The sequence below is a fragment of the Strongylocentrotus purpuratus genome, unplaced genomic scaffold (genome assembly GCF_000002235.5).
Source record: "Strongylocentrotus purpuratus isolate Spur 01 unplaced genomic scaffold, Spur_5.0 spur5_scaffold_2, whole genome shotgun sequence".
Taxonomy (NCBI): domain Eukaryota; kingdom Metazoa; phylum Echinodermata; class Echinoidea; order Camarodonta; family Strongylocentrotidae; genus Strongylocentrotus; species Strongylocentrotus purpuratus.
Window position 1 is genome coordinate 26,982,414 of NW_022145605.1, and position 25,723 is coordinate 27,008,136.

At 38.3% G+C, this 25,723-nt stretch overlaps 1 protein-coding gene across 1 annotated transcript in view; it reads left to right on the plus strand.

Moving 5' to 3' along the window:
* The first annotated feature begins 920 nt into the window (after positions 1-920).
* The window catches only part of LOC590587 (dynein heavy chain 10, axonemal), a 72,731-nt gene continuing 47,928 nt past the window's right edge, over positions 921-25,723 (plus strand). The window contains exons 1-25 of the mRNA XM_030992114.1: positions 921-1,271; positions 3,186-3,311; positions 4,277-4,431; positions 5,330-5,554; positions 6,131-6,972; positions 7,477-7,675; positions 8,410-8,526; positions 9,314-9,562; positions 10,181-10,357; positions 11,595-11,799; positions 12,495-12,622; positions 13,113-13,199; positions 13,666-13,779; positions 14,305-14,448; positions 15,438-15,626; positions 16,204-16,364; positions 17,031-17,225; positions 17,796-17,801; positions 18,006-18,132; positions 18,924-19,088; positions 20,144-20,419; positions 20,946-21,048; positions 23,176-23,354; positions 24,371-24,582; positions 25,247-25,403. Coding sequence (XP_030847974.1) covers positions 1,055-1,271; positions 3,186-3,311; positions 4,277-4,431; positions 5,330-5,554; positions 6,131-6,972; positions 7,477-7,675; positions 8,410-8,526; positions 9,314-9,562; positions 10,181-10,357; positions 11,595-11,799; positions 12,495-12,622; positions 13,113-13,199; positions 13,666-13,779; positions 14,305-14,448; positions 15,438-15,626; positions 16,204-16,364; positions 17,031-17,225; positions 17,796-17,801; positions 18,006-18,132; positions 18,924-19,088; positions 20,144-20,419; positions 20,946-21,048; positions 23,176-23,354; positions 24,371-24,582; positions 25,247-25,403 — 4,755 coding nt within the window. The 5' untranslated portion in view covers positions 921-1,054. The remainder of the gene's footprint in view (positions 1,272-3,185; positions 3,312-4,276; positions 4,432-5,329; positions 5,555-6,130; positions 6,973-7,476; positions 7,676-8,409; positions 8,527-9,313; positions 9,563-10,180; positions 10,358-11,594; positions 11,800-12,494; positions 12,623-13,112; positions 13,200-13,665; positions 13,780-14,304; positions 14,449-15,437; positions 15,627-16,203; positions 16,365-17,030; positions 17,226-17,795; positions 17,802-18,005; positions 18,133-18,923; positions 19,089-20,143; positions 20,420-20,945; positions 21,049-23,175; positions 23,355-24,370; positions 24,583-25,246; positions 25,404-25,723) is intronic.

Sequence of the window (25,723 nt, forward strand, 5' to 3'; positions counted from 1 at the left end):
TGTTTAGCGTCCTTTTTTCTCGAAAAATAGGAAGGAGGAGGCCCTTCAAAACGGCTGCTCAAAATGGCCGCTCAGTACATTTTCCCTGACATTCGGGCTATTTTTCAAGATGGCGGCCGACAAATTTTTTATTTTTTTGAAATCAGAAATAGATCCATTTTAGCAGCGTTTTCATGTTTTTTTTTCTTTAAAAAAAAATTTCAAAAAAAATAAATAGGAGGCGGCCCCCAAAAAGGAAGCGGGCGGGGACGATAAACATGTATATATTTTTGTACATGACCTTATCCATTATCCACTCCCCCTCCCCATCGACATTGTGTCCCTTCCTCAATGTTACTGTGTAGTGCTGCTAGCGCGGTGTGATATACAGGCATAACAATTGTTTTTGTTTTGTTAATGCGCCTGTTTATGTAGACTATGCTGTCGACGTTTCGATCTGTTACAGGTGTTTCGCATTGGTAGGCAAATTGAGCATATTATCAAACCAATCGTGACTCTTGTTTTATATCCTTTTTGTGGTGCAGGTAACGCAGAGACACACACAAATAGTACGAACAAATAATATTTTACACCATGTTTTCCCAAACCATGAATTCTAAAAACCTGTATCTGTCTCAAATTAACCAAAATATTGCAACTTCTACTCCCTAGCAACCCTTTCCTGTCTGTAGTCATGAACGCTTGAGGTGGCCGTGTTGAACGCGGAATGATACATAGTAATGGAATAGGATATTACTATCCCGGTTTTATCTAAATTTCCTTCAGAATGCTAAAATAAATAATACAAGAAATCGTATTCGAAATATCCTAAATGTTATGAGTAATCTTAATGATATATTATTTTCTGAACTTTCATGAAAATATATAGATCTATTTTATCAATCAATTATTACGCGAACGTGTGCAGCTGCTCAGATGCGTGAATAGGATACATTCGATAGTTGTGTGATTTGAATTGAGGTGAAATTCGGGACCGAAACGTAAGCTAAAATATGTTGAAAATAACGACATAATAACAATTTTTTTGGAGAATTAAAGAAGGACAGCCGAAGCCATGGATGATATTCGTTTCGAATGGCTGAGAGACAAGGTCTATCATGCCTTGAACATTTCTGATCCCGAAGTTTTTGAGGAGTTGATGAATCGAGATGACGGCGAATATGAAATGGGCCTTGCCAAATTTCTAAATGAAACTCCAGAGGAAGGCAAATCAGCTGCCATATTTTACAAAAGAGTTCAACAAGAGGAAAGAGAGGTTGAAATAGAAATCGGTAAGTTAACAAGCTACATGGAAAATGAGCAAAAAATCCCAAGATCTGTTTGATGAAACAGAAAAAACGCATCGAATACAGTCGGTAGACACTACCGATTTAGCCTTCTCAGCTGCGTCGCCGCGCCTGTAATTCCAGGGAGCTCCCCCGCGGTTTGGGGGAGGAGCTCCCTGGAGTTACGTCGCCTGCTGGCCTGACTCGCCTGACTTGGCGTGTACGTGTGAGCGCACAATTTGGGCAGTCAACATGGTCATGGATAGTCAAGAAGGACAGCATACTAGGTATGATGGATATGGGGTGTCCAGAGTTCGTGGACATGATTTAACAAATAATTAGGAATGTGACATTTGATCCATGATTTCTCATATAGACTGTAGACACTCTACACAGATTTATCTAATCCAGGTCTAGATCTAGATTCCTCTAGATCTAGGTCTACTAGATCTAGATCAGAAAGACATTCCTATCCTAATCCAGATTCCAGGTATCAGAAGCGACGCACACATCTAGATTTCTAGGAGCATCACTAGTCACTATCCTGGCTGTGTAGTAAAAGCTTAGACCGAATTTTCCGTCTCTTTCGTTCGTTAGCCTCTTAATCTTATTGGGGTAGGGTCGGCCGGCTCTCTCTTTAGAGATGGAAACCGTCTATACACATTCCCTTGATAACGCCACGGCCATTTCAGGTCGTAGCGTTTTGCCCCCAAAATCCCCCAAAATGTCATTTTACCTCGTGCATATCCACATGTAAATGATTAGGCCTAGGCTATAATAAATCAGTTCCACTTACCAACTTGACTGAAATAATCAGTTTAATAGTCCCTTTTTAGGAAATTATGGGTCAAAATCGAAATCCATTTTGAAAATCTTTTTCAACATGGATTTCGATTTTGACCCATAAATTCCTAAAAAGGGACTATTAAACTGATTATTTCAGTCAAGTTGGTAAGTGGAACTGATTTATTATAGCCTAGACTCTAGGCCTAATTTACAATATAAAATGCACGAGGTAAAAAAATGACATTTTGGGGGATTTTGGGGGCAAAACGCTACGACCTGAAATGGCCGTGGCGTTATCAAGGGAATGTGTATAGACGGTTTCCGTCTCTAAAGAGAGAGCCGACCCTACCCCAATAAGAGGCTAACGAACGAAAGAGACGGAAAATTCGGTCTAGTAAAAGCTGTGCTTTTGATTCTCAACATTTCAAACACCACTGTACAAAACTCAACTGATTTCACTAAAAATCCGTACTTAGTGACAATGGATGACACCTAAGTAAATGGACTCTAGATATCTAGATGTAGCAGTAAAATGCTTTTTTTTTCTCCAACTTACTGATGTTAAAAAGAATAATTTAAAAATTCAAATTGTAAGCCTAGTGTCAAATTTGCCAATCAGCCCAATCGGTCCTATTGTGTGCAGTCTATGCAATATTATGTGGTGTGTATATTTGTGTATAGGTCTAATAATACCTGCCTCACAGCAAGTATGCAGTGCTAAAGGTCAATACGCGTTAGCATGACTCTCTATGCTTTGCTGGAGTGAGATCGCCGAGAGAGCAAAGTGGTAGTGTTCTATTAAAATAAAGGTCACATTAGCAGCCCCCACTGGCACACTCAGTGCTAGAATTAATTTCATTTCTACTGCAAACATGCATTGCCAAGCCCAGGGAACGACCAGGGTCGGTTATCAATTTGTCAATAAAAACTGACTCTTTGCAGTTTTGTTGACATGGGCTCAGTTTGCAGCTATGCAGCAGCCCCATTAGCTCTGACTCACTTTTTTTCCCCAAGCTCAAAATTATCAGAACTCAATTCAAATTAGACTAGTCTATATGACAAGCCACCGAAACCTGCTATAGAATGTGAAAGAGGTTCAGGATTGTGTTTTGATTCTCTATCTTCCATTTCTAGAACCCTCAGAGACAGATGGCCTCCTTGAAATCATGGATGATAACTTGTTGGGTGCCACACCCATCGAAGAGACTCCGCCCACTCCTGCAGAACTGGCCGAAACACCCACGGAAGAGAAGGGAAAGAGTAAGTTCTCCTTGCAAAGGAAATACAGGAATCTCAAAACTCTTGTTTGCATTTTTAGTCTTTGCGATGATATCGATGTCGGCTTGTGGAAAAGAAACGAGCCATTGTAAAATCAACAGACATCCAGATGCAAGAGAAGCAAGGGAATAATATATTTTCATTGAAAAGGGATTATATGTGATTCTCTACTAGGCAAGACTGATAGTTAAGCATAAATATATATCGGATAAATACGTGCAGAGATGTCTTGGTCGAGTGGATATGTCACTGGACTGTAGATCACAAGGTCCGGGGGTTGAGTCCTGCCGTGGCACTAATATCCTTTGGCAAGACATTTATCTACATTTGCCACACTCGACCAAGGTGAGGTAAATGGGTACCTGGTAGGATTATTCTTTAAAAATGCACTGCGCGCTGAAAACAGCTGCCAGAGCTAAAGCTAGGGTAATAATTTTCAAATCTCTTTGGACGTTATAATGTGATGCGCTATACAAGAACCGAATATAATTATTATTATATACATGTACATGAATCACTTTAAAATAATTTACACAGTATGCCACTGTTCCTGTGCACTGTTTACTATCCATATAAAGGGTAAATCTTTTTCTGTAAAATAAGTGTTGTATATATATATATATATATATATATATATATATATATATATATATATATAAATATATACCAAGCTTGAACAGGAGATGAAAGAGAATTTCAGGAGATTCTTTAATTGCATCTTTGTTGTAAATTTTGTAGGATCATTCAATAGAGAGACCCTTGAAAAATGGCTTTGATTGACTGGGCCAAATTTCTTATCATTTTGATGATTCCTGAACCTTGCAGTACACACCAATACTTATATGCTAGATGATCAACCTTTTCTGATCGATTCCACAACGTTTCTTTCACAATGCAATCGCATGACCAGAACTCACCTTTATCTTTAATTCTATGTAATTTTACAGAGAAAAAGAAGAAGAAAGGAAAGAGGAATCAATCGGCAAGGACAGACGCTCAGCCAGAACCAGAGACACCCCGTGAAGAACCTAAACCACCTGAACCTGAACCTGTGGAAGATATAGATCTAGATGCTCCATCCCCGGATAAACAACCTACAACAGTATGTAGCCTTACTTACAGTACCCTTAATTGTCACAATTTCCATTTCGTTTACTTCCATTTCCAGTTCCAACAAATAAACAAAGTACAAGGGATTGCATTGTACATAGTAAAACAATGAAACTTAACAATATATTTGTAATTGGTCCACAGTGTACAACAGGCATATAAAACTGGTTGGTCATGGAGGGGACTGCTGAAAAGCTGTGCTTGTAGATTGCAGCCCCCTATAACTTATAGTTGCAAAAATAGTACATCAATAATAAGGGAATGCACAAATACAATAACATCATTCATCATTAAACTCACAGTCTATGGTGGAATCTTTGAGCGAGAGACTCTGATACCCCAATTGGTGACCTGACATTTGCTCTGTTGACAATTGCTCTGGTATTTAGTTTTTGGAAGATGTAAGACTTTTAGGGTTGCAGTTAGATTTTAGGTTGGGCTTAGGGTGAGGGTTAACTGTTAAAGTTAGGAATTTTGTTAGTGACATAATATTGATCATGGAGCGTGTGTTGCAGTCTCATAGAACCCCAGGTTAGAGAGGAAAACTGTTTGTTTGAAAAACTCATTAGAATTTACAAATGAATGTTTGTTATCATTGGATAATATCCTTTCTTCTACTACAAATTATTTTTACTTTTATCACATAACCTTGTGTGGAGAATCAGATACATGTAGGTATGAATATACCCGGTACATTTTTTTTACCTAGAGTTAATGTCCTTTGGCCTTTAATGGACAAAGTGATGTATTGTGCTCCTATGTTGACAATCATAGACAAATATATCTTTCAGGGTAAAATTAGGAGTAAAGAAAACAGGTCAGAATTAAAATGTTTACTAGGATTTAAAACAAGCCTGCTAAATTAATACAGTTTTACCTGCTATCTTCAGAAAATTGTCAGAGAGACCTTCATGCGCACGCTGCTGTACATGTGCCATGGACACGTACCGGAGCAGGTTGCGGAGGAAGACTGCATTTACTTCATCCGCAATACACCGGGTATGGTGGACCTACCCAACACCATGGATGAAGCACAAAACATGCTACCAAAGTTCTTTGAGTACGGTATCCTCAACGGTCATTCTTTGGTCATGCTGGAACAGATTATCACACAGGTAAGAATCAGAATTCAAAACGTTGTTTATAATTCAGTGTATTTTAGCCTGGAAAAATATATGAGAAAATTGATTCTGACAGAAAGAAACATCTAAGTAGATCTTGATGTTCATATTTTGTGAATGAATTTTGTATTGTGTTGTTGAGACTGTAGTTAAAAATGAAAGGCTTCAGGTGTTGGTCTGTTTCAGCATTGCAGAATATATTTTCTTAGTTCATCCCACTTTGCTACAGGATATTGTAAATTCAAGTGACCGAAATTTCTATTCCATCTGCAGAGCAATAGCAAGTTCTGGGCGCCGTCTTACAATGTCTTACGATTGATCTAAGTCAATCGCGAGTCCTCCAATCAATCGCTAGTTTGCAGTCTCCTATCTGTAATGTACATAGTCGGGATTGATATCAGTCGCAAATAAGTTGCGATTGATATCAACTCTTTGTAAGACGGGCCCTGAGATACATTGTATAGCCTTATTGTATACCCAGCCATATTGTATACCCACCATTCTGTTTGGATGGAAAAGTTATGTCCAACTATGAAATGACATTTTTTTTTGCATTTGATTCCCATCCAGGTGTACATTCCCCTGCTGTCTTTTAGCGCTCACAAGAACGGCGATGCTCCAACCGAAGCAGAGCAGAAAGCAGCTGCCCTCTCGTCCTCCTCCAAGGACAGCCTCGGCATCCACCCGGATGATTCCGACGAGGAACAAGAAGAGGTCAACGTGGCTGAACTCCAGAAGCACGCTCTCTTGAGGGACGATTTTCTCATCAACATGGAGAAGTTCGCCAAGCACATCGAGCGCACCATCCAGCAGATCGAAGGGGAGGTGCGGCTGGACATTCCGGAGCTCGGCACCGACGGAGACCCGAGCGAACTGGCCCAGAACGACGTCCTCATACATGAGATCGAGAACGCAACGCTTGAATGGACGAAACAGATTGCAAGTGCCGTGGAGGTTCAGTTGAAGAAGACTCCTCATGGAAACGGCCCACTTGCTGAGATTGACTTCTGGCGAGAACGGAACGCAGCGTTGAGTGCTCTCAGCGAGCAAATTAAGATGCCAAAGGTCAAGAAGATGCTGGACATCCTGGCCAAGAAGGACGCCATGGGTGACCATGCCATCCTGCAGAGCTTCGATCTCAACAGGGCGGAGCTCAACAAGTACTACGTAGAGGCAAAGGACAATGTCCGCTTCCTCAGCACCCTGGAGAGGCACTTCAAGAACCTGACGCATGGTGCAGGGTTTCAGATTGTCCTGGACACCATCCCGTCCATGATGAATGCCTTGCGTATGGTGTGGATCATCTCTAGGCATTACAATACGGATGAGCGTATGATTCCTCTGATGGAACGAATCGCTTGGGAACTGGCTGAGAGAGTTGAGAAGGTCATTAACATCAGGACCATATTCAAGTAAGACCCCAAACCATTTAGAACTGATAACTTAACACATTTCACGTGTGGCTCCATCTTATAAAGATATATGTGATTGACTAAAAGAGATCACAACCGAACTAGAGTTAGATGTCAATCACAACTCTGTACCTGACAGATAGGCGATTGTAAACTTGCAATTGTTTGAAAGGCCTTGAGATCATTTTGGATCAATCATAACTCTTTATTAGACAGGGTCCTGACCTAAAGCTGTACATGTACATGTGCTCGATGAAAGAAATTTGATCTTAACATACTTCTTGAGTCAATTTCATGTAATGTTGCAAAGTAATCAAGACACAATTTGTGAGAACATTTGTAAAAAACACTTTCTGTTTACTTAACCACTCTTTCACCAATCTTTTACCACTCCCTTGTATACTATGCTCCTCTAGAAAAGAAATGGTGCTAAGAATTAAGTGATTATCAGTTTTGTGCAAGTATCATTTGAAAAAGATAACTCATTTATATGTATATTTTCAGGGATTCACCTGTGCAAGTGAAAGCCAAGACAGCAGAGGCCAAGAAGACCTTGGAGATGTGGAAGGAGTGTTACCTTGAGGTCAGGGCCAAGATTGAAGCCTCCGGACGCGATGCCCGCTGGGAGTTTGACCGCAAGAAGCTCTTTGAACGGACGGACTACATGGCCACCATCTGCCAGAACATCTATGATGTTGCACAGGTACGATGATTCTCTCACTGATAATTATTTCGCTTGGACCTAGTACAGATCCTTGTGGTATGCCAGAGTTTACGGCAACTCCCTCTGAGATGTGTCCCTCAAGCACTACCACGAACAAGGTGGATCAAGAAAATTCTTGATTCACCTTTTTTTTCTTTCCCCATGACTCCATGGTGGTCTAGCTTGTAGAGAAGGTGTCTGTGTCTCTAGTAAGCCTATATTGTGGCTGCGGTTTAGGTTAATTGTTCAGCAGCTGCTAGTAGATGCGAGTCTACCTTGCAAGAGTTTAGGAATGGATGGGGAAATGAAACCAGATGAAGTCAACAGATCGACTGGGGATGACTGAAGTTGGGCGATACAGACAAACTAGGAGCCATTTTGAATTAATGCAAATTAGAAATTGTTCCACAACCTTGATTTTTTCTTACGTAAATACAGGTAATGTGGAAAATTATTTAATTTGTTTTGGGTAATTATATAATTGGGTTATTAGTCTCAGATACAGAGATCAGGCAAAACATTGCTTCAATGGCGGCCATTCTGATTTTGTGCAAATTAGTCCATTGTTCCACAGTTTCAATTTTCCTTAATTGTTTGTATGTTGTTATGGGGGATATATATTCTGAACAAATGCAGCTAATATGAAAACTATCTAATTTGTGTTAGGTATTTTTGTGAACTTTGGTTTAATTTTTATACATGCATTTTGTGATTTTTGAATTCTTTTCATTCAGGTCCTTGAGGAATTCTACAACATCTTTGGACCTGAGCTGAAGTCTGTAACAGGTGATCCACAGCGCATTGAAGATGTGCTGAAGAGAGTGGATGGCCTTGTAGAACCTATACAAGATGTAAGTTGTCATTTCAAAGTTAATCAAATGTCAACCATGTTGAATATCATTAGCAGTGCATTTCATATTGGGCATAGAGAACTGCCTTTCATACAAATAGTTCTTTTGTGTAGATACACTATTTTCTATTTTATGAAAAGAGTCCTATCTTGAAGGGAAGTATTCTCCAGTTTGTAAGAGTTATTCTCTCAAATATAGCTGAAGAAAATGGCATAATATGACTTGGTAAGGTACCCATAATTGAAAATAAATGTAATGATAATAATAAAGTCGTTTTTATATAGCGCTTAATAATAAATTCTCTATGCGCTTTACAACAATCAATTATACAATAAATTACATGAATAATCTAAAGATTTAAATATGCATGAATTAACAGAAATACAATGTTGACAAAATCAGATATAATATAAATGATATAAGCTTATGAACACAATTATGATAGTTAAATAATTACAATCTTTTATTGTAGTAAGGAAATAACATTATATGACATAAACTAGCATATAATTACAGACTATTGGATGAACATAAATGTCTTCAGAAGGGATTTGAATGGATTGACCGTCGGGGCGTTATGAATATAATAACATGTATCACAGAAAGAAAAAATTTTAATTGCCTTTTTCTAATTTTTTCATTTATTATTTAAATATAATGAGGGATAAAAAACACCTTTTAATGTGGTTAGAAGGGGTAGAGACAATGATTACATATTGTTTTTTGTACAGTCTTTACAGTATGCTAGGTATGTGTTAAATGAATGTTGTGTTGTCTGTTTTTCTAGGTGACCTTTGAACCCTTCAGCCTGAAGCACCAGCTCCAATGGCGTAAGGTCATGGAGTGGTTTAACAAGGAGGTCGCAGCCATAGAAGACGAGGCTAAGCATTTCATCGACGAGTCCTTCAAGACGCTACGCTCGGCAGAGGGCGCTTTTGACATGCTGCTCAAGTTCAGACACATCCGTTCACGCGAGGCCATCAACTCGCAGATGATGAAGAAGTTCAATGATATCCTCCTGCAGTATGGCAAAGAGGTCAGATAATAGCCCTACATGATTATGTTTTGAAAGAAAGTATATGGGGTATAAATAATAAAAAGAAATTATTTAAACAAAATATTATTTTGAAAAAAATATTAATAATAATTATTATTTAAAAAAAAAGAAAATTTGTTAATTTACTTTGATAATGAAACACTGAATATATAGGGATCTTGCCGATCTGAAGCAAAGGGTGACTACACACAGAGAAGAAATAGATATAAACATGTTTGTGTGAGATGCATTGTATTTAATAGTATTAGCATTAGAAAGAATGAGGGTTAATAATTGTTGATAATTCTATTATTTTAAAGTAGATTATTTAACAATCAATTCAAACATTCAAAGTTCAAACAATCCTAGATTTTCCTGTATGGCATTTTCCCATACATGGTTGAGGAGTTGTACATGTATTTCATTTCCAGTTGTTATTTTTACCACAAAACCGTGATCCTTCTGTAGAGAATGATATAATTAGTATTACAAAATAAAATGTACTGTCTGTACAGATCCAGAAGTATCAAAAGTCTTTTTGAAAATATATGAGTTAATGCCCTTACGGCATATAAAATACTACAATTGGCAATTAAATTTGGTGTATTTTCCAAACAGGTCGACACCGTACAAGCCCTGTTCAAGCAGTACCAGCACAACCCTCCCGTGTCTAAGAATCAGCCTCCCGTAGCCGGAGCTATCGCTTGGGAGCGATCTCTCTTCCATCGGATCAAACACACCATCATCAGGTTCCAGAGCATGGAGGACATGCTCACCAGTGAATACGGCAAAGCTGTAAGTGTTTTATAGTTATTCAATGTTTGCTTCTTTATTTTAGGCCTGATAATTACCCGATTTAAATTGGTTTCCTGATTTTATTTTTAAAAATCCAGATTTTTTTTCTCCCCCCCCCCCCCCCCCCCCCCCATTTTCCCTCTATTTTCCAGATTTCCCCTTATTTTTCTTTATTTTTCCCGAATTTTCTTACTCAAAAGGCGAATTTTGTTCGATGCCATTTTCTTTCCCCCTGAATCCTTTTTTAAATATTTTATTCAAGGGGGGTGGTTGACGAATAGTGCTCACTATCGCCCCTGTTTATTTATAGATTTAGTTCATTGTTCATCATTTATTATTTAAATGGATCGATGTGCACCTGTTTCATAATACCCAAAAGCTTTTAAAGCCACCGGAAAACTAAATAGTCTTCCTCTTTATTTTGAAGGAAAACAAATGCCTTTGAGAATCAAATACTCTTTAGAGATAGGGAACATACTTTGAAGAGAAAAAAAAGTCTGACACAACTCATACCATGAAATGAAAAAAATGGGAAATTAATTTGGTCGTTTTGAAAAGTTCTCATCTATCTGGTGAAACAAGAGTTCATTATTTTACCTTTTGATGATTTTTCTGTACATGGACACGGTAGACATGGAAGAGTATTTTTACATCATACACTTATTCAGGACAGTTTCCAACTGTGCTTAAAGGTAATACAAAGTTTCGGTATGGGGTCATGAATTTGGTTCAAATGAACATATTGGAAGCATATGCGATCCTACAATATTCAGTGACCGTTGTCGCGGTTGAAATCGAGTCTAAAGTTATGAAATTGCAAGTAATAAACTCTTTATGTTGTATAGCTCCCTCTCAAAGTCAAGATATTAATTAAGCTATAAAACAATGTTTCTTGACTGAAATCGACCGATTAACTATTCCCATTTGGAAATGTCATGTATATCACAACTACATATTCTGAGATTTTCATGGTCGCAGCTACCATTGTACTGCTAGAGGCGCTATTTGAAATTTATCAAAATTTACGCCGGGGAGCACCGGTAAAAAAAATTATTCTATTTTTCTCTGAAGCAGAATTGTTTTAGGGGCTAAATTTTCTAGTGCTTATAATACATCCACAGGGGCATCCAAATATATCAAAATTGTAAAGAATCACTATCCACCCAATTTTCAAAATTTGCCAAAACTTTGTATTACCTTTAATCAATTTGTTTACTGGTATACATGATTCTTGTAGGCAAGAAACAAGTACCTAGGTGTAGCCAGACAGATGAAAGAATATGAGGACAGGAAATACAAGGTGTGGCGTGAACACGTTGAGTTGATTCTACCGGGCTTACTCAAGCGTAACCTCCTGACCCGACCCCAGGATCAGATGCCTTCAGGAAAGACACATGAACACGCAGGGGGTGACGATGGTGATGATACACACAGGTCAATGGGTAAGGTCAAAGTTCAAATATTAAAAAGTAAGGAGAAGTTTTACCATTCTGGCCAGAATGTTTTACACAAACAGACAATACATGGATGGGAGCTCCTCAGCTTTCTATTCATATGGCATTCATATTTTAATATATATTGAATTAAATTGAATTAGATGTAAAGAAGTTACAGCCACATTGTACATTGTCATGTGACATGGTTGATTGTAAAGAAATTGGATGTGATGCTTTATGTGCAGATGTAATAGCAAAAATTCAGTTTAAAAAAAAAATGCAATTATTTCAATAATATTATTAAAGCAGTGTTATTTATGTAAAATGTGGAAGGAATTGCCCACTTAGATGACACATTATCTTCATGCATGTTTCTGTTGGTCCTGAGCAAATTCTCAATATTTAATTGACTTGAGTTACATCATGCTTTCCCATTCTTTGCGTATTGTAGAACCTTTGTCCCTCAGATAGGACGTTAAATCGAGGCCCTGTGTAGAGGAGAGTCACCACCTTACGCACAATTCGAACCCACTCCACTTTTAGTAGGGGGAATGCTCGGTGTAGTAGTCCACCTGCACAATCCGAATCAGTTATTATATTCAGGGAGGAGAGACCCAATGGTTACAGTGATTCAGTTCGCATTTCCCCTCCAATAATAATACTAATAACCTTATTTTTTTTTTTTGTGTGCATCATTTCAGGTCTTAGTACGGATACCAAGTATGTAGTAGACTTTGCTCCAGACCTGTCAGAGATCATCACTGAGACCAAGTACATGGAGCAGCTAGGATTCTCCATCCCTGAGCTTGCTCGTAATGTAGCCCTACAGGTGAGTCATATACAGTGAAACCTGTCTATAAAGACCACCCAAGGGAGACAAGAAAAGTCGTCTTTATAGGCGGGTGGTCTTTATGTACAGGTGCCTTTTATAGTACATGTTTCAATGAGAAACCATTTTCAAGGGAAACAAAAAATGTGGTCCTTGTAGACAGGTGGTCTTTCTATACAGGTGGACACTAAAATAGATTTGACTATATATACTAAAACAACTAGAACCTTTTAGATTCAGTAATTAATAAACCTAAGAAACTGTTTTATGAATCGTTGCACTCATACATTTAAATGCCAAGTTGTAATCGACTTTTAGGAGTTCCAGTGGATCAATGGACCTTGTACTCACTTACAACAGATTGCAAGAGGCAATTGAATAATGTAACTATGTAATCCATCTAAATAAGAGATGATCTGCTTTTATTATGTCCAGCACCTGTCATCACTAACCATCTTTAATTTTGACCTTTGACATTTGACCTCTACAGGAAGACAAGTATCTCAGATGGAAAGATGGTCTGAATCACATGCTACAGAGATACCATGGTGTGATAGCTTCCATCGACTCTGCCGAGGTAATTATTCATTCAATTTAGGATTCTGATTTTAAAAATTGAGACAGCTCCCCTGTTGGTGCCTCTTCCCCTCTCTCAACTAGTCGATGAATAAAATATTGAAAACGTGTCGGTCGGTTTTCACTTATGGGCCTTTACTATGGTACTACATGTATGTATTTTACCTGTTATCTGAGGTATAATGATTGTAATTTGTTTTCACTAAAAATCAATTGTATTGAACTAAAGTTTGTCTTATGATGCTACAGGATAAAATTCTTTTGTTTCCATCAAGAAGTTAATGAAGTATTTAGAACTAATGTTTGTAAATCATCATTTGACTTTCAAGACAAAAAATTTATTCATAATATAACCTACTTCTGTATATGACATGTATTTTGTGTTTGAATGTAGGAACATTACTATGATTTTTTTTTAATGTTGGTTTTGTTTTGATATTTGATTTTTTTTGTTTTGCTCGCTGTAGACCCAACTCCTTGATGAGCACCTGAGAGAGCTGAGACGTACTCTCAAACCAGGACACAAACGTCTCAACTGGAACTCTCTTGGTATCGCTGATTATAACACCAGATGTGAACAGGTATGAAATCACTTCTATTCATTTATCCTCATCTATATTACTCACATTAAAACCTTTATTGTGATATGATTTGCTTAAATTAGAAATGTTTTGAGAGAAAAAATTTGGTCCATGATTGGTCAAAGCGGTTCCATGAAAGATGTTTTAGCGAGTAACGCTGTGTGTGCAATGTCCTACTCTGAACAAATTCCTTTCTTACACCGGAGATATATAACACTGCTACGTTGCAATGATAAGGCAGTGGATGTAGACGAGCCCATGGTGATCTCTGGACTGTACTTTGGTCCAAGACTTCGTCAAAGGACAGCACAGATTACCTTAGGGCAGTAGTTTAACTTTTGACCCTAAAGCAGTCAATGTTTTATGTCAATTTAAGGAGAGTTCAATCAGAGAAAATTAAAAATAGAAACACAATCAGTCGGACCATGTAGTGTGCTTTAGGCCTTAGATTTCAGCTAAAACAAAGATACAAAACTAACTTCATTCAAATAACTCTCATGCATGTTTTTGTTTCTTTAATCGCAGGCAATCTCCAAATTTGAGTCCCTGGTGAACCAGATCCAGAAGAACGCCAAGGACATCGATGCTCGTCTGAGAGCCATGGAGCTAGCTGAACTCTTCAAAGGTCCCCCTCCTCAGGTCAAAGAAGATATTCTACCAAGCTGCAAGGTCAGTCAATGACTGTCTCACATCTTTAGCCTTGCATTGTAGACAGAGTCTGCACATTGAGCCCTTTTCCATTTAAGAGTTCATGGCATGGGCGTTCATATTTAATCATGATGAAACTGATGGTGATTGTGATGAAGATTAAGATGATGATGATGATGATGATGATGATGATGATGATGATGATGATGATGATAAAGATGATGATGATGAGGATGATGATGATGATGATGATGATGATGATGAAACTGGTGTCGATGATTATTATGAAGATAATGATGATGTTGATGATGAACAGTGATAACGACTTACAACATACATACATTGCTTTATAGAGGAAGTAGGAATGTTTATATTGAATAAGAGTAAATCATAATATTATATTTTGGTTGTTCAAGCTGATAATTGATCACTCACTCTTACATGCAAACATTTTGCAATCATCCGGGTAGAAGCTCTAAACAGCGTAACAAGACAATAGGAACTCTGTAGATGTCTGCTCATGTCAGTCGAGTCATGCTATAATGCTTAGGTTTATCATTAAGGTTTTGTATTACTTGTCTGAATTCTTTCAACAAAAACTGGAATGCTGTTACCCACAGCAGACATGAGCACTAACAAAGAACCCAATATTATTACTTCTATTCCAATCCATCCAATACAGGTATTTATAAAGTGCCAATATCTAGTTGCCTAATCAAAGGCGCTGATGAAACTGAAACTCTACCAAAAAGGTCTGTTCATGATTCTAACTGGGAAAGACAAAAAAGCAGTGACTAGTTGTAAGCAATCTAAAATAGGTATGCCTTTAGTTGAGTTCTGAAAGTGGATAACTGGTGACAAGAGTGAAGGATTTTTATTCAAAGAATTTCTTTCTACCAGGAGTTCAATTTTTCTGACTTTTTTTTTCTACTAGGAATTCTATGACCACATCAAGAGAGAATTTCTTTCTAGTACTAGTTCTATTTTTCTGATATTTTTTTTGCTACTAGGAATTCTATGACCACATTGAGAGGGAGAGGCTTCACATGTACGAGACGCTGTCCAGGAAGTACCGAGCCATCGGACCTCTGCTCACCAAGATGGAGGGTCTAGTGGTCCATACTAACACTGGAAAGTCTCCACGTCTCAATGCATACTATGCCTTCTGGGAGAGAAGAGTCTACGGGACTCTCAAAAGGGTAAGATAGGGATTGCTATTATTGTAGAAATTGGTTGAGTGAAATCATTCTTATCACTGGTGTTAACTGGTGGATGGTGGACAGCTTTTCATTTGTATTGCGAGTTGCTTTCACTAGTCCATTTGACATCTATTACCTCAGTTTTTAAGTATGAACCCATCGTAAAGTTGATATTGTTCGCAGAATAGATGTTCATCGTTTAACTTGTAGTCTGTTTAGTACCGATTTTAAAACTGTGTGTATAGATGATGGAGAGAAATTTGGAAGGGTTGTTAACTGAGATAACCTTTTTATGTGTTGTAAAATAATATTTCAAGCTTAACAGTTTTTAAAATAATTAAATGATATAGAAAATACTATTTAATATCTAACTGTTTGTACACATGTTGATGTAAGTGATAATAATAGTATTCATTTCCCATAATATACCAGTACATTTTGGTACCTATATTTTTGGAAAAGACGTTAATAATAATATTTATTTTTCATCCTAATAACCCAATACATGTAGCTCTCAGAGCATTTTTGCCTGATCAATGTTATTTAAATTTGGTTCTTTTCTTTCTTGTTTGATTAGATGGTGATCAGGAATCTGTCTGAGTTCAACCGAGACACGGTCACCAACAAGCCTCTATTCCAGATAGAAGCCATGCTATCTGCCCCAGAGATCATCCTAGCCCCGGCAGCTAATGAGATCTACAAGCTCACCATGCAGTGTGTCAGAGACCTGGTGGAAGGGTTAGTGATATGCTATTTAACTTTAACTTATCTGGGATATTATTGTACTTTTGTAGCAAACCTCAGTGAACTTTGTATGTGTGGATGCAAAGCATCGTGACAGTACTTCCAGACTACCCCTTAAATCAGTAATACCGGAAGGGGGACCAAAGGTTTACAATGATTTAGTTCGCTTTTTGCCTCCCAGGCACAGGTGACGCCAAATACTTAATAATAATAATGATGTTATTAAGAGGACATCAGCATAGTACATTGTAAAAGTAATAATATATAAAACAAGCCTATTATATTGACACTTTCTCCTAATTTCTGAATGTGCAAAGCAATATGTAAAAAAGACTTATAAGATGCTACATAGATTACAATGATTTTCAAGTTTGTCATGAATTTTTACAAGACAATTTTGTGAAATTTCTTTCAGTTTTTCTTAAATTTAGGACTTAGGACTGAAATACAGATATGTTCATGCGCTTGAATACAACAATATGATACTCTTTGGGCAAAGAAGAACAATGGCAAATTTTGATTTAGTGGAGGTTTAGTACAAACTCATAATTCATACCTCACTTGTCTCCTAACCAGAATTAAAAACTGTGTGCTCGATGCATAATATCTGCCTCTTTAATGCCAACTTATTTTTTACAATATTTTTTGTCTTGTGAACAGAACCAAGAACTTTGTGCGTTGGATGCACGGCACCTGCATCGAGACTCCGCCACAGAACGTGGACGGCGAGGATGAGCCGTACATCTTCAGTTTCTTCTCGGACATCTCAGCAGACCCTGCGGTCATCGAGCTGGTCCAGACCACCTCAACGTCCATGCAGAAGTCACTGACCAACCTCACCAAATATCTCAACAGGTCAGTTTCTAAATCAGTGATCGAGTCTGTGCTTGCCCTCACTTTTTTTATCAATCTTTTTAAGAGGACCAATACCCCCAAACTATTTTGCTGTGTTAGGAGTTGTGTGGTTATATCCTGTATTCAGGTTATATTTAGCCATAAATATCACTTTTCTAAAGATATAATGCAGGTTAAATACCAAACAAAGGGAGAGTGAACAGTAGTGTTTGAACAAAGTAATCAAAGCATTTCATTGTGAACTTGTGTGCTAAGTTAACTTACTATAAACTTATGCATGGAATTATTTTTGATACCTCATTATTAATTGTTAACTATCTGAATGTGTCATACCCTGATGTAGATTTAATGTCTTCAAATGTTCCTAGGTATATAACTGGGCCCCGTCGTATGAACAGTTGCAATTGATCCAAAGCAATCGCACGTTTGCAGTCTCCTATCTCTTATGTACATAGTTGCGACTGATATGAACTGCGATTGATATCAACTCTTTAAATTAAAGACAGGGCTCCACACTTAGTTTTTTGGAAAGGGGTCTATATATTAGTTTTTAGAGCCTGTAAACATGAGCCCTAAGCACAAAAAAAAATGGGGGGGGGGGCGGGGACTTAGATTTTGGTCACCCATGTGTCCCGGGCGCATGTTAGTGTTGAGCCCTGTTATAATTATGTATGTTTACATTCAAATGATATGACTGTCTGAAAAATTGTTGAACCTTAAATGGGATCTGTATGAATGCTATTTATATCAAGCGATTTTAATTTTTTTCTTCTACCCCAGATGGAAGAGATACAGACCCCTGTGGAAGTTGGATAAGACCATCATGCTTGAGAAGTTTGCTAGCAAGAATCCAACCTGTGTGGCGTATGATGACAAGCTACAGTTCTACTCCAAGCTAGCTACTGAGGTACTATTATATTCAGATACAGTCATTTAAAATGAGGGTTTCAAGTATTTATTTCGGCCAGGTTGATACAAAACTGCCTAGGAATTGTGTTGCCTTGAAATTCCATCAAAATTTGGACTTCATGCACTGATCTCTCAATCAAAAGCCATAGTGACTCATTAATGTAGCCTTAAACATTTGTAAGTAGAAAATAGTTCATAATTTATATTCCTTGTATTTATTGAGGCTTTGAGTTTTTCAATTCATGACACAATTGCATTGCTTCAATCTTATTTGAGTCTGAATTTTGTTCTTTGCACGTTTTTAATTGATCATTGTAATATTTGAAGATTATTTTCATTAATTCAATGTTTTACGTAGATACTGGTGTTCAAACACTTTGCTTGAAATGTGTATGGGAAGCACTTTAGAAACATTGAGCGGGAGATGCAGCCATACAAATAGTAATATTCAGTTCTTGTATAGTGCATATCACATTAAATAACGTCTCTATGCGCTTCCAAAGAGCTTTGGAAATTATTACCCTAGCTTTAGCTTCGGCAGCCATAATCAGCGCACAGTGCATTTCAAGGAATAATCCTACCAGGAACCCATTTACTTCACCTGGGTCAAGTGAGGCAAATATAGATTAATATCTTGCCAAAGGACATACATGTAAGTGCTGCGGCGGGACTTGAACCTTGGACCTTGTGATCCGCGGACCACAACACCTCTACAATACAATACAATCACAGAGTTGTTTCTATTTTTTAAACCTTTTTCATCTTTGTTTCATATTTGATCGCATGTAGGTCGGGAACCAGCCCAAGATCAAGGATGAGGACTGCGTCCGTCTCCACATGAAGCTCCTTGCCGACACTGTCCGAGACCACGCCCGCAAGTGGGTGGAGTCCCTCGGCCAGCTCCTGCAAGATGCTGTCAAGGAAGATCTGATGGGTCTCAAGACTGAACTCACGGTTAGTTCCTCTTCACTCCTTTGCTTAAATTTATATATTGTTAGCTGCTTGCAAGAAGGCCTTAAAGTAGTCACCCAAAGAATCAAAAGTGACATGAATTGATGTGAAATTCATATCATTGCCAAGGGGAAGTCTTACTGATCAAATATAACAACTTCCCTCTTCAAAATATGTTTGGAGCCCGCAGTCATCTCTCAGAAATGTTAATTTTGAGATCCAGATTTTGTGCTTTCAGCGGTCCTCCGTAGAGATTTGTGACGACATATGCGAGACACACTTAGCCACAAAGCATTTTATGCTTTTCCATAATATCTATATGATTTTTGAGCAAATTATTCATGTTTTTCAAGAGAAATCTTTCCATCCATAAATAATTTGTCCATAATTATCAGTCATCGTGAATTTTCTTTGGGTGACTACTTCAAGAGTTGTGTTTTGTCAATGGCAGTAAAAGCCTTCTTGTGATCAGCCACTGGTTGTCCATTCTTATTGTGTTATCATACTTCCCATGTGTATGTTTTTCTGTCATGTCATTTTTTTTGTGATGATTGCTTGTCAACATGAGCATTGCTCTTCACGCATCACAATCTCAAGCAAACTTCTTTTCATGAAAAATCAATAGCACGATCTTATGGACTAGTACTATATGATATCTGCCTTGCAATATGGTATAATTTGTCTTGACCCTTAAGAAGAAATTAACTGAGCAATACAGTATATTTGTTCGGATTTGGGTCATTTTCATAATCTTGTCATATTTTGCTTTTGAAATTAGATCACATGGAGAAACTACATTCACATACATATATCACTTGTAACTCTAAGCAATACGGTATGATTTGCCTTGACCCTTAAGCAGAAATAAACAGAGCAATACAGTATATTTGTTCTGATTCATGTCATTTTCATACTCTTGTCATATTTTGCTAATATATCACATAGAGAAATTACATTCACATACAGTCTCTTGTAACTATTCAATAACTTGTTTTATCAGTTAGCATGCAATCCCAAAACAGTACATCTAATGTATTTTTCTCTTTTCGTTTGTTCAGGGCTTAGCCTCTGATTTGAAGCGAGCTCCAGACACGCTTGAGGATCTCAAGTTCGTGCTGCGTGTCATCTCGGACATCCGGGACATGTCTCTGACCGTTGACATGCGCATCGCAGACATCCTGGAGCGCTACCGCACCCTGGCCATGTACAACCTACCCGTGACGGGGGAAGAGACGGAGACCTGTCTGAATATCAAGCAGATGTGGGATGATCTGGCCATGGAGTCAAAGCACGTTGATGCGAGCCTAGTGGTGGTCAAGAAGAAGTTCACTGAGGTATGTATTCAACAGCTACCTGCCACATGCCGTATCACTTAGGGGAGCCGCGATGGCTCAGTGGTAGGGCAGTGGTCTTGTAACCAGGAGGTCCTGGGTTGGTAACCAAGTCAATGCGCTCGTGCCCTTTGATAAGGCATTGATCCTCATTACCAAGTCCCTCAGAGAGGACATAAAACTGGTTGCTTACTTACAAGTATACAAGCATACCCATGCCTTCTTAGCAGTCGGGTAGAACAAATAAACAAACAAACAACAAATTATTCTATTGCCTTATTTGGAGGAGTTATTTAATATTAATATGAAAAATGGTTGTCAACTTGTTAATTTCAGCAGTGGAGATGCTCTCTGACATTGGTATTCCATTATAAATATAATAGATTATTTCTCTGTCTTGATTTGAAAATTCTAAGGTACTTTTTGAAATGACAATGACATTAACATGATTCTTTGCTATGAGCCATTGTGCTCCCATGTCATGGTGTTGTTAAGTAGTGATGTTTTATTGTTTGCCTTTTTCTTACAGATCACCCAAGTACAGATAGGTGGCTTCAGCAAGGAGCTAAACAGCTTCCAAGACCGTTTCAAGATGGGTGGTCCTGGAGCAGTAGGCAATGATCTAGACAAAGGCAAGTATTGATTCCTGCCATATTAACTCCGGGAAGCTCCAACAGCGGCGCCGCAGGCGTCGGAGCTTCGGTTGGTTTCATTGGTTTCTCGTGGGGGCTAGTAAAACAGCCGGTTGGGTGATATTATCGTTAAATCTGCAAAGGGAGTACTTACAATTTTTACATCATAGGGTGCACGACTCCTAAGGGCTCAACTCCAATCACTTGAATGTATAATTTGAAGAAGTCTTCGATGGGAAAAAAAGGTTAAATCAGGGTACTACACCAACGATTCTTCCATGTCGCAGCGTAGATTCAAAATAGCGATGAGAAGGTACGCATGCGCGGCAGTGGCGAAGAAAATATGAATATTCATGCTATCGAGCGCCGATCGCTCGAAATCGCTGAATATGCACGACTCGAACAAATAGAGCCCTTCTCAACCTCGTGCATATTCAGCGATTTCGAGCGATCGGCGCTCGATAGCATGAATATTCATATTTTCTTCGCCACTGCCGCGCATGCGTACCTTCTCATCGCTATTTTGAATCAACGCTGCGACATGGAAGAATCGTTGGTGTAGTACCCTGATTTAACCTTTTTTTCCCATCGAAGACTTCTTCAAATTATACATTCAAGTGTTTGGAGTTGAGCCCTTAGGAGTCGTGCACCGTATGATGTAAAAATTGTAAGTACTCCCTTTGCAGATTTAACGATAATATCACCCAACCGGCTGTTTTACTAGCCCCCATGAGAAACCAATGAAACCACCCGAAGCTCCGACGCCTGCGGCGCCGGTGTTGGAGCTTCTCGGAGTTACTGCCGTATCATCTGTCGAGATGCAGAAGGGCATTGATCATACATGATCATATACCCTTACGAAGAGTTTAGGCCGTTCTTGCTCTCAAGAACCAATAGGCCTGTCCTCATCAGCTAGAGTTTGCCAAATAACCCGCTTTTTTCAGACTTAGGATATTATCCCTAAGCTCAAAATTGCGTCTACACCAGACTGATACGTTCATCACAAACTTGCTCGTGCACATAGCCCACTATTTCCCAAATAGCGGGATGTTTTCGAAACAAGATCAAGATTTCTTGGGATATTTTCTCGGCCAAATATCCCGCTAATTGCAACTGCGGGCCGATGAAGACGCCAATTAGCTAGATAATTTGCGATCATGAAAGTTAAAATAGGGGTTATTTGGAAAACTCGAGCTGATGAAGACAGACCTAACAAATACTTGTAATTATATCAATTCCTGAATGCCCAAGGTTTCAGTAAGATGTCAAAGATAATGTCAAGTTGTTTGAAGGGAATTCCATTTCAGGAGGAACTGAAATGGAGCTAATCTGAATTATTCATTGTGCTGTAGATGCACTGTTTGAACCAACAGAATGTAAATAAAGACTTGATGGAAATTACATTCACTGTATTTGCAACTTGTATCAGACCACGGAGGCTTTCAGATGAGAACTTTTGCCATGCTTTGCTTGTTTCTCAGCTTTTAGACATTCAAGTTCTACCAAATTTGTGTGATCTCATTAATTTCTTCTCTCAAATAGTCAGTCTAAATATATATCTTCATTTTATGGAGAATTGTTTTGTTTCATTACTGGACAACTGAAGATTAACCCCTTACCTATATGAACCGGGTCATACCTGTATTAAGCCTATGGGCATAATAGAATTCAGTAGTCCACGGGTTAACTACATGTAAAATTGTAGATAAGGGCAGAAGTGCCAGTAGTGCCTTTGATTTTATATACTACTGTCAAACCTGTCTATAGTGACCACCCAAGGGAAACACAAAAAGTGGTCTTTGTCGACAGGTGGTCTTTATGTACAGGTGCCTCTAGTACATGTTTCAATGTAAAAACATTTTCAAGGGAAACTAGAAATGTGGTCTTTGTATACAGGTGGTCTTTCTATACAGGTGGTCACTAAAACAGGTTTGACTGTACAGATATATGGTTCTGGAGCACAACATCTAATTGTATTGCAAGAGATCAACATCAGAGACAGTGTGCATGACAAGATATCAGCCACTTCTTTGGGTTATGTAACATGCATATGGTTTTGTTAATTGTATCAACGTCAAACAGAGCCTGCATGACAAATTTCTTTCCCCTCCTGTTGCTTGAATCTAGGTGTTGAACTGCTGGAGCAATTCAAGAAGGAAATGGCCAACTATGAGAGAGACAGACAGGAGTTAGCCAACGCTGAGAAACTGTTTGATCTGCCTATCACAATGTATCCTGAACTGGTCCAGGTCCAGAAGGAAATGAATGGTCTGGATAAGACCTATGAAATCTACAAAAATCAAAAGGTAAGCAAACAATTTCAAGAATTTTACTCTCTTTCAAATATTTCTTTACTGGTTTTGGAAAGCATCATTTGACTTTCATGATTGAAATGGTTATTCCTCATATACTTGTAATACTGACTTCCTTAACTTTTAGTTAGTTTTTTTTTTTTTTTTGGGGGGGGGTATCAGATTGAGGTAGGTTGAATTGAATTGGATTAATTTGGTTTCATTGACATGCCGAGCTGATGGCAAATATTGTCAGTTTTACAAGGTAATTGACTGACATTAATTCCATCATAATAAAAGCATCAAAGTACAAAAGTAATATGACGATGATTACATCATACAATACTTATTCGTAGAAGATTTAAACAATAAAGATGAGAAGTAATTAACTAATCAAAATAATTGAGGTGATTAAGGTGATTGAGTGTGTGCAGGAATAGAGTTGTAATAAATCTGTATGCATAATACAATATTATTGCAAACTTAAACACCAAGAAAGGTATGTGTGTCTAATTGGGTCTTTACAGACGTGTATCAATCAAATATGATTATTGACGTCTGGGACCCGACCTTTAACGTCACCATCCCAGGGCTTAAATTAATCCAAAGCCACCAAGGCCATGGCCTTGGATGCCCCCTTGATTGGCCTTAATGCCCCTCCCATTGGCCTTGGAAATTTTTGGTGCCCTTTCCAATTCTTCCTATTTGTGCTGTAATATAGGAATGTGTCCTACAGAAAAGTGGCCTTGCCGTAAAAATACTGAAATTTAAGGCCTGCCATCCGAAAAACGTGACTCGGTTCCAAACCTGCTTCCTTGACTGAATCAGTTTGTAACTTCCATTGTTAGCTGGATTACAGGCGCACGCCACAACTCATAGTCAAGGTCCAAAAGAATAAGTTTATATAGTAGGCACAGTTGTCAATTCAATCAAATGCATGTACGTGTATGTGGAACAAAGCTGGGATCCCAGTAATAGTTGTTTGAGGAGAAGAGTCAATGATAACAATGATATTTGTTGTTCTGTTTTAGGCTGCTCGTGAGGAATGGGCTCAGACTCTTTGGGCCAACCTGAACGTGAATCACCTGGTGGATGGTATCGAGGGCTTCATCAAGACCCTCAAGAAGCTCCCCCGTGACATCAAGGGCTCCCGTACCGCTCAGATGGTGGAAGGCCGTATGAAAGAGTTCAGGGATTCTATCCCACTCTTTGTGGACCTCAAGAACGAGGCTCTCAGAGAGCGGTGAGTCAAGCATAGATTAAGTAATCCAACATTTGCTCCAGGCTATAATGTCTCAAAGAATTAGGTGTTAGGGTTATGGATGCTATATGGTGTAAAGGTAGATTTATGTTAGGGTTATCGTTAGGTTTAGTTTGGAGGTCTTTTGAAGGAGTTGAGGGATTCAATCCCACTCTTTGATGACCTCAAGAACGAGGCTCTCAGAGAGCGGTGAGTCAAGCATAAATTAAGTCATCCAACATTCACTCCAGGCTATATTTTATCAATGAAATACGTGTGTAGTGTTATATGCCAACAAAAATTACTTCAATGGTTCTGACATTTCGATTCACAATGAATTTTAACATTACCATGTTCTCATTCCTCTCCTGGGTATGGAGTGGCGGATGTAGTTTAATGTCTCGCCAAAGGACATTTCTTGGCAAGTCCAAGCTATTGTCCCGTATGTCACAAACCACATCTATGATTTTAATATATATCTGATAATTGTATTAAGTTAATAGCCCTACTAGAGCTTCTAACCAACCCAATATGAAATTTGATGTCAAGATATGCAGAGCTCTACAATATTTGGTAACGTATGGGACAGCAAATCACCAAATTTACAGCACTTGCCCTTCTGTGGTCTTCTAAACCTAATACAACACTGTCTCGTTTTCCCTCTCAGCCATTGGAAGGAGTTGATGGTCAAGACTGGACAGTCCTTTGACATGAACCCGGACACCTTCACACTGGACAACCTCTTTGCTATGGAGCTTCATAACTTCAAGGAAGTCATTGCTGACATCGTTACCAGTGCTTCTAAAGAGTTGAGCATTGAAAAGGCAAGTATACTGTTCTTGATATGGAACTACAGTATAACGATGATGATGAAATGATGATGATATTGATGATAGTAATAACATGTTACGTTGAATATATTGACTGTAAAGAAGTAGGACGTACTGCAGATATATACGGTCGTAAAATGAGATTATTTCTTGGATAAGGAATTTCTCTTATTGTTAATTGTTTTTGTTTTTATTTGTTTTTGTTTGTTTGTTCTTTGTTTGACTCATGTATCGTTCCACATATTCTGAAATATTAGGAGTTGGATTCTGTTTGACTTGTACCTTAGTTTTATTGATTATTTTGGACTCATTTT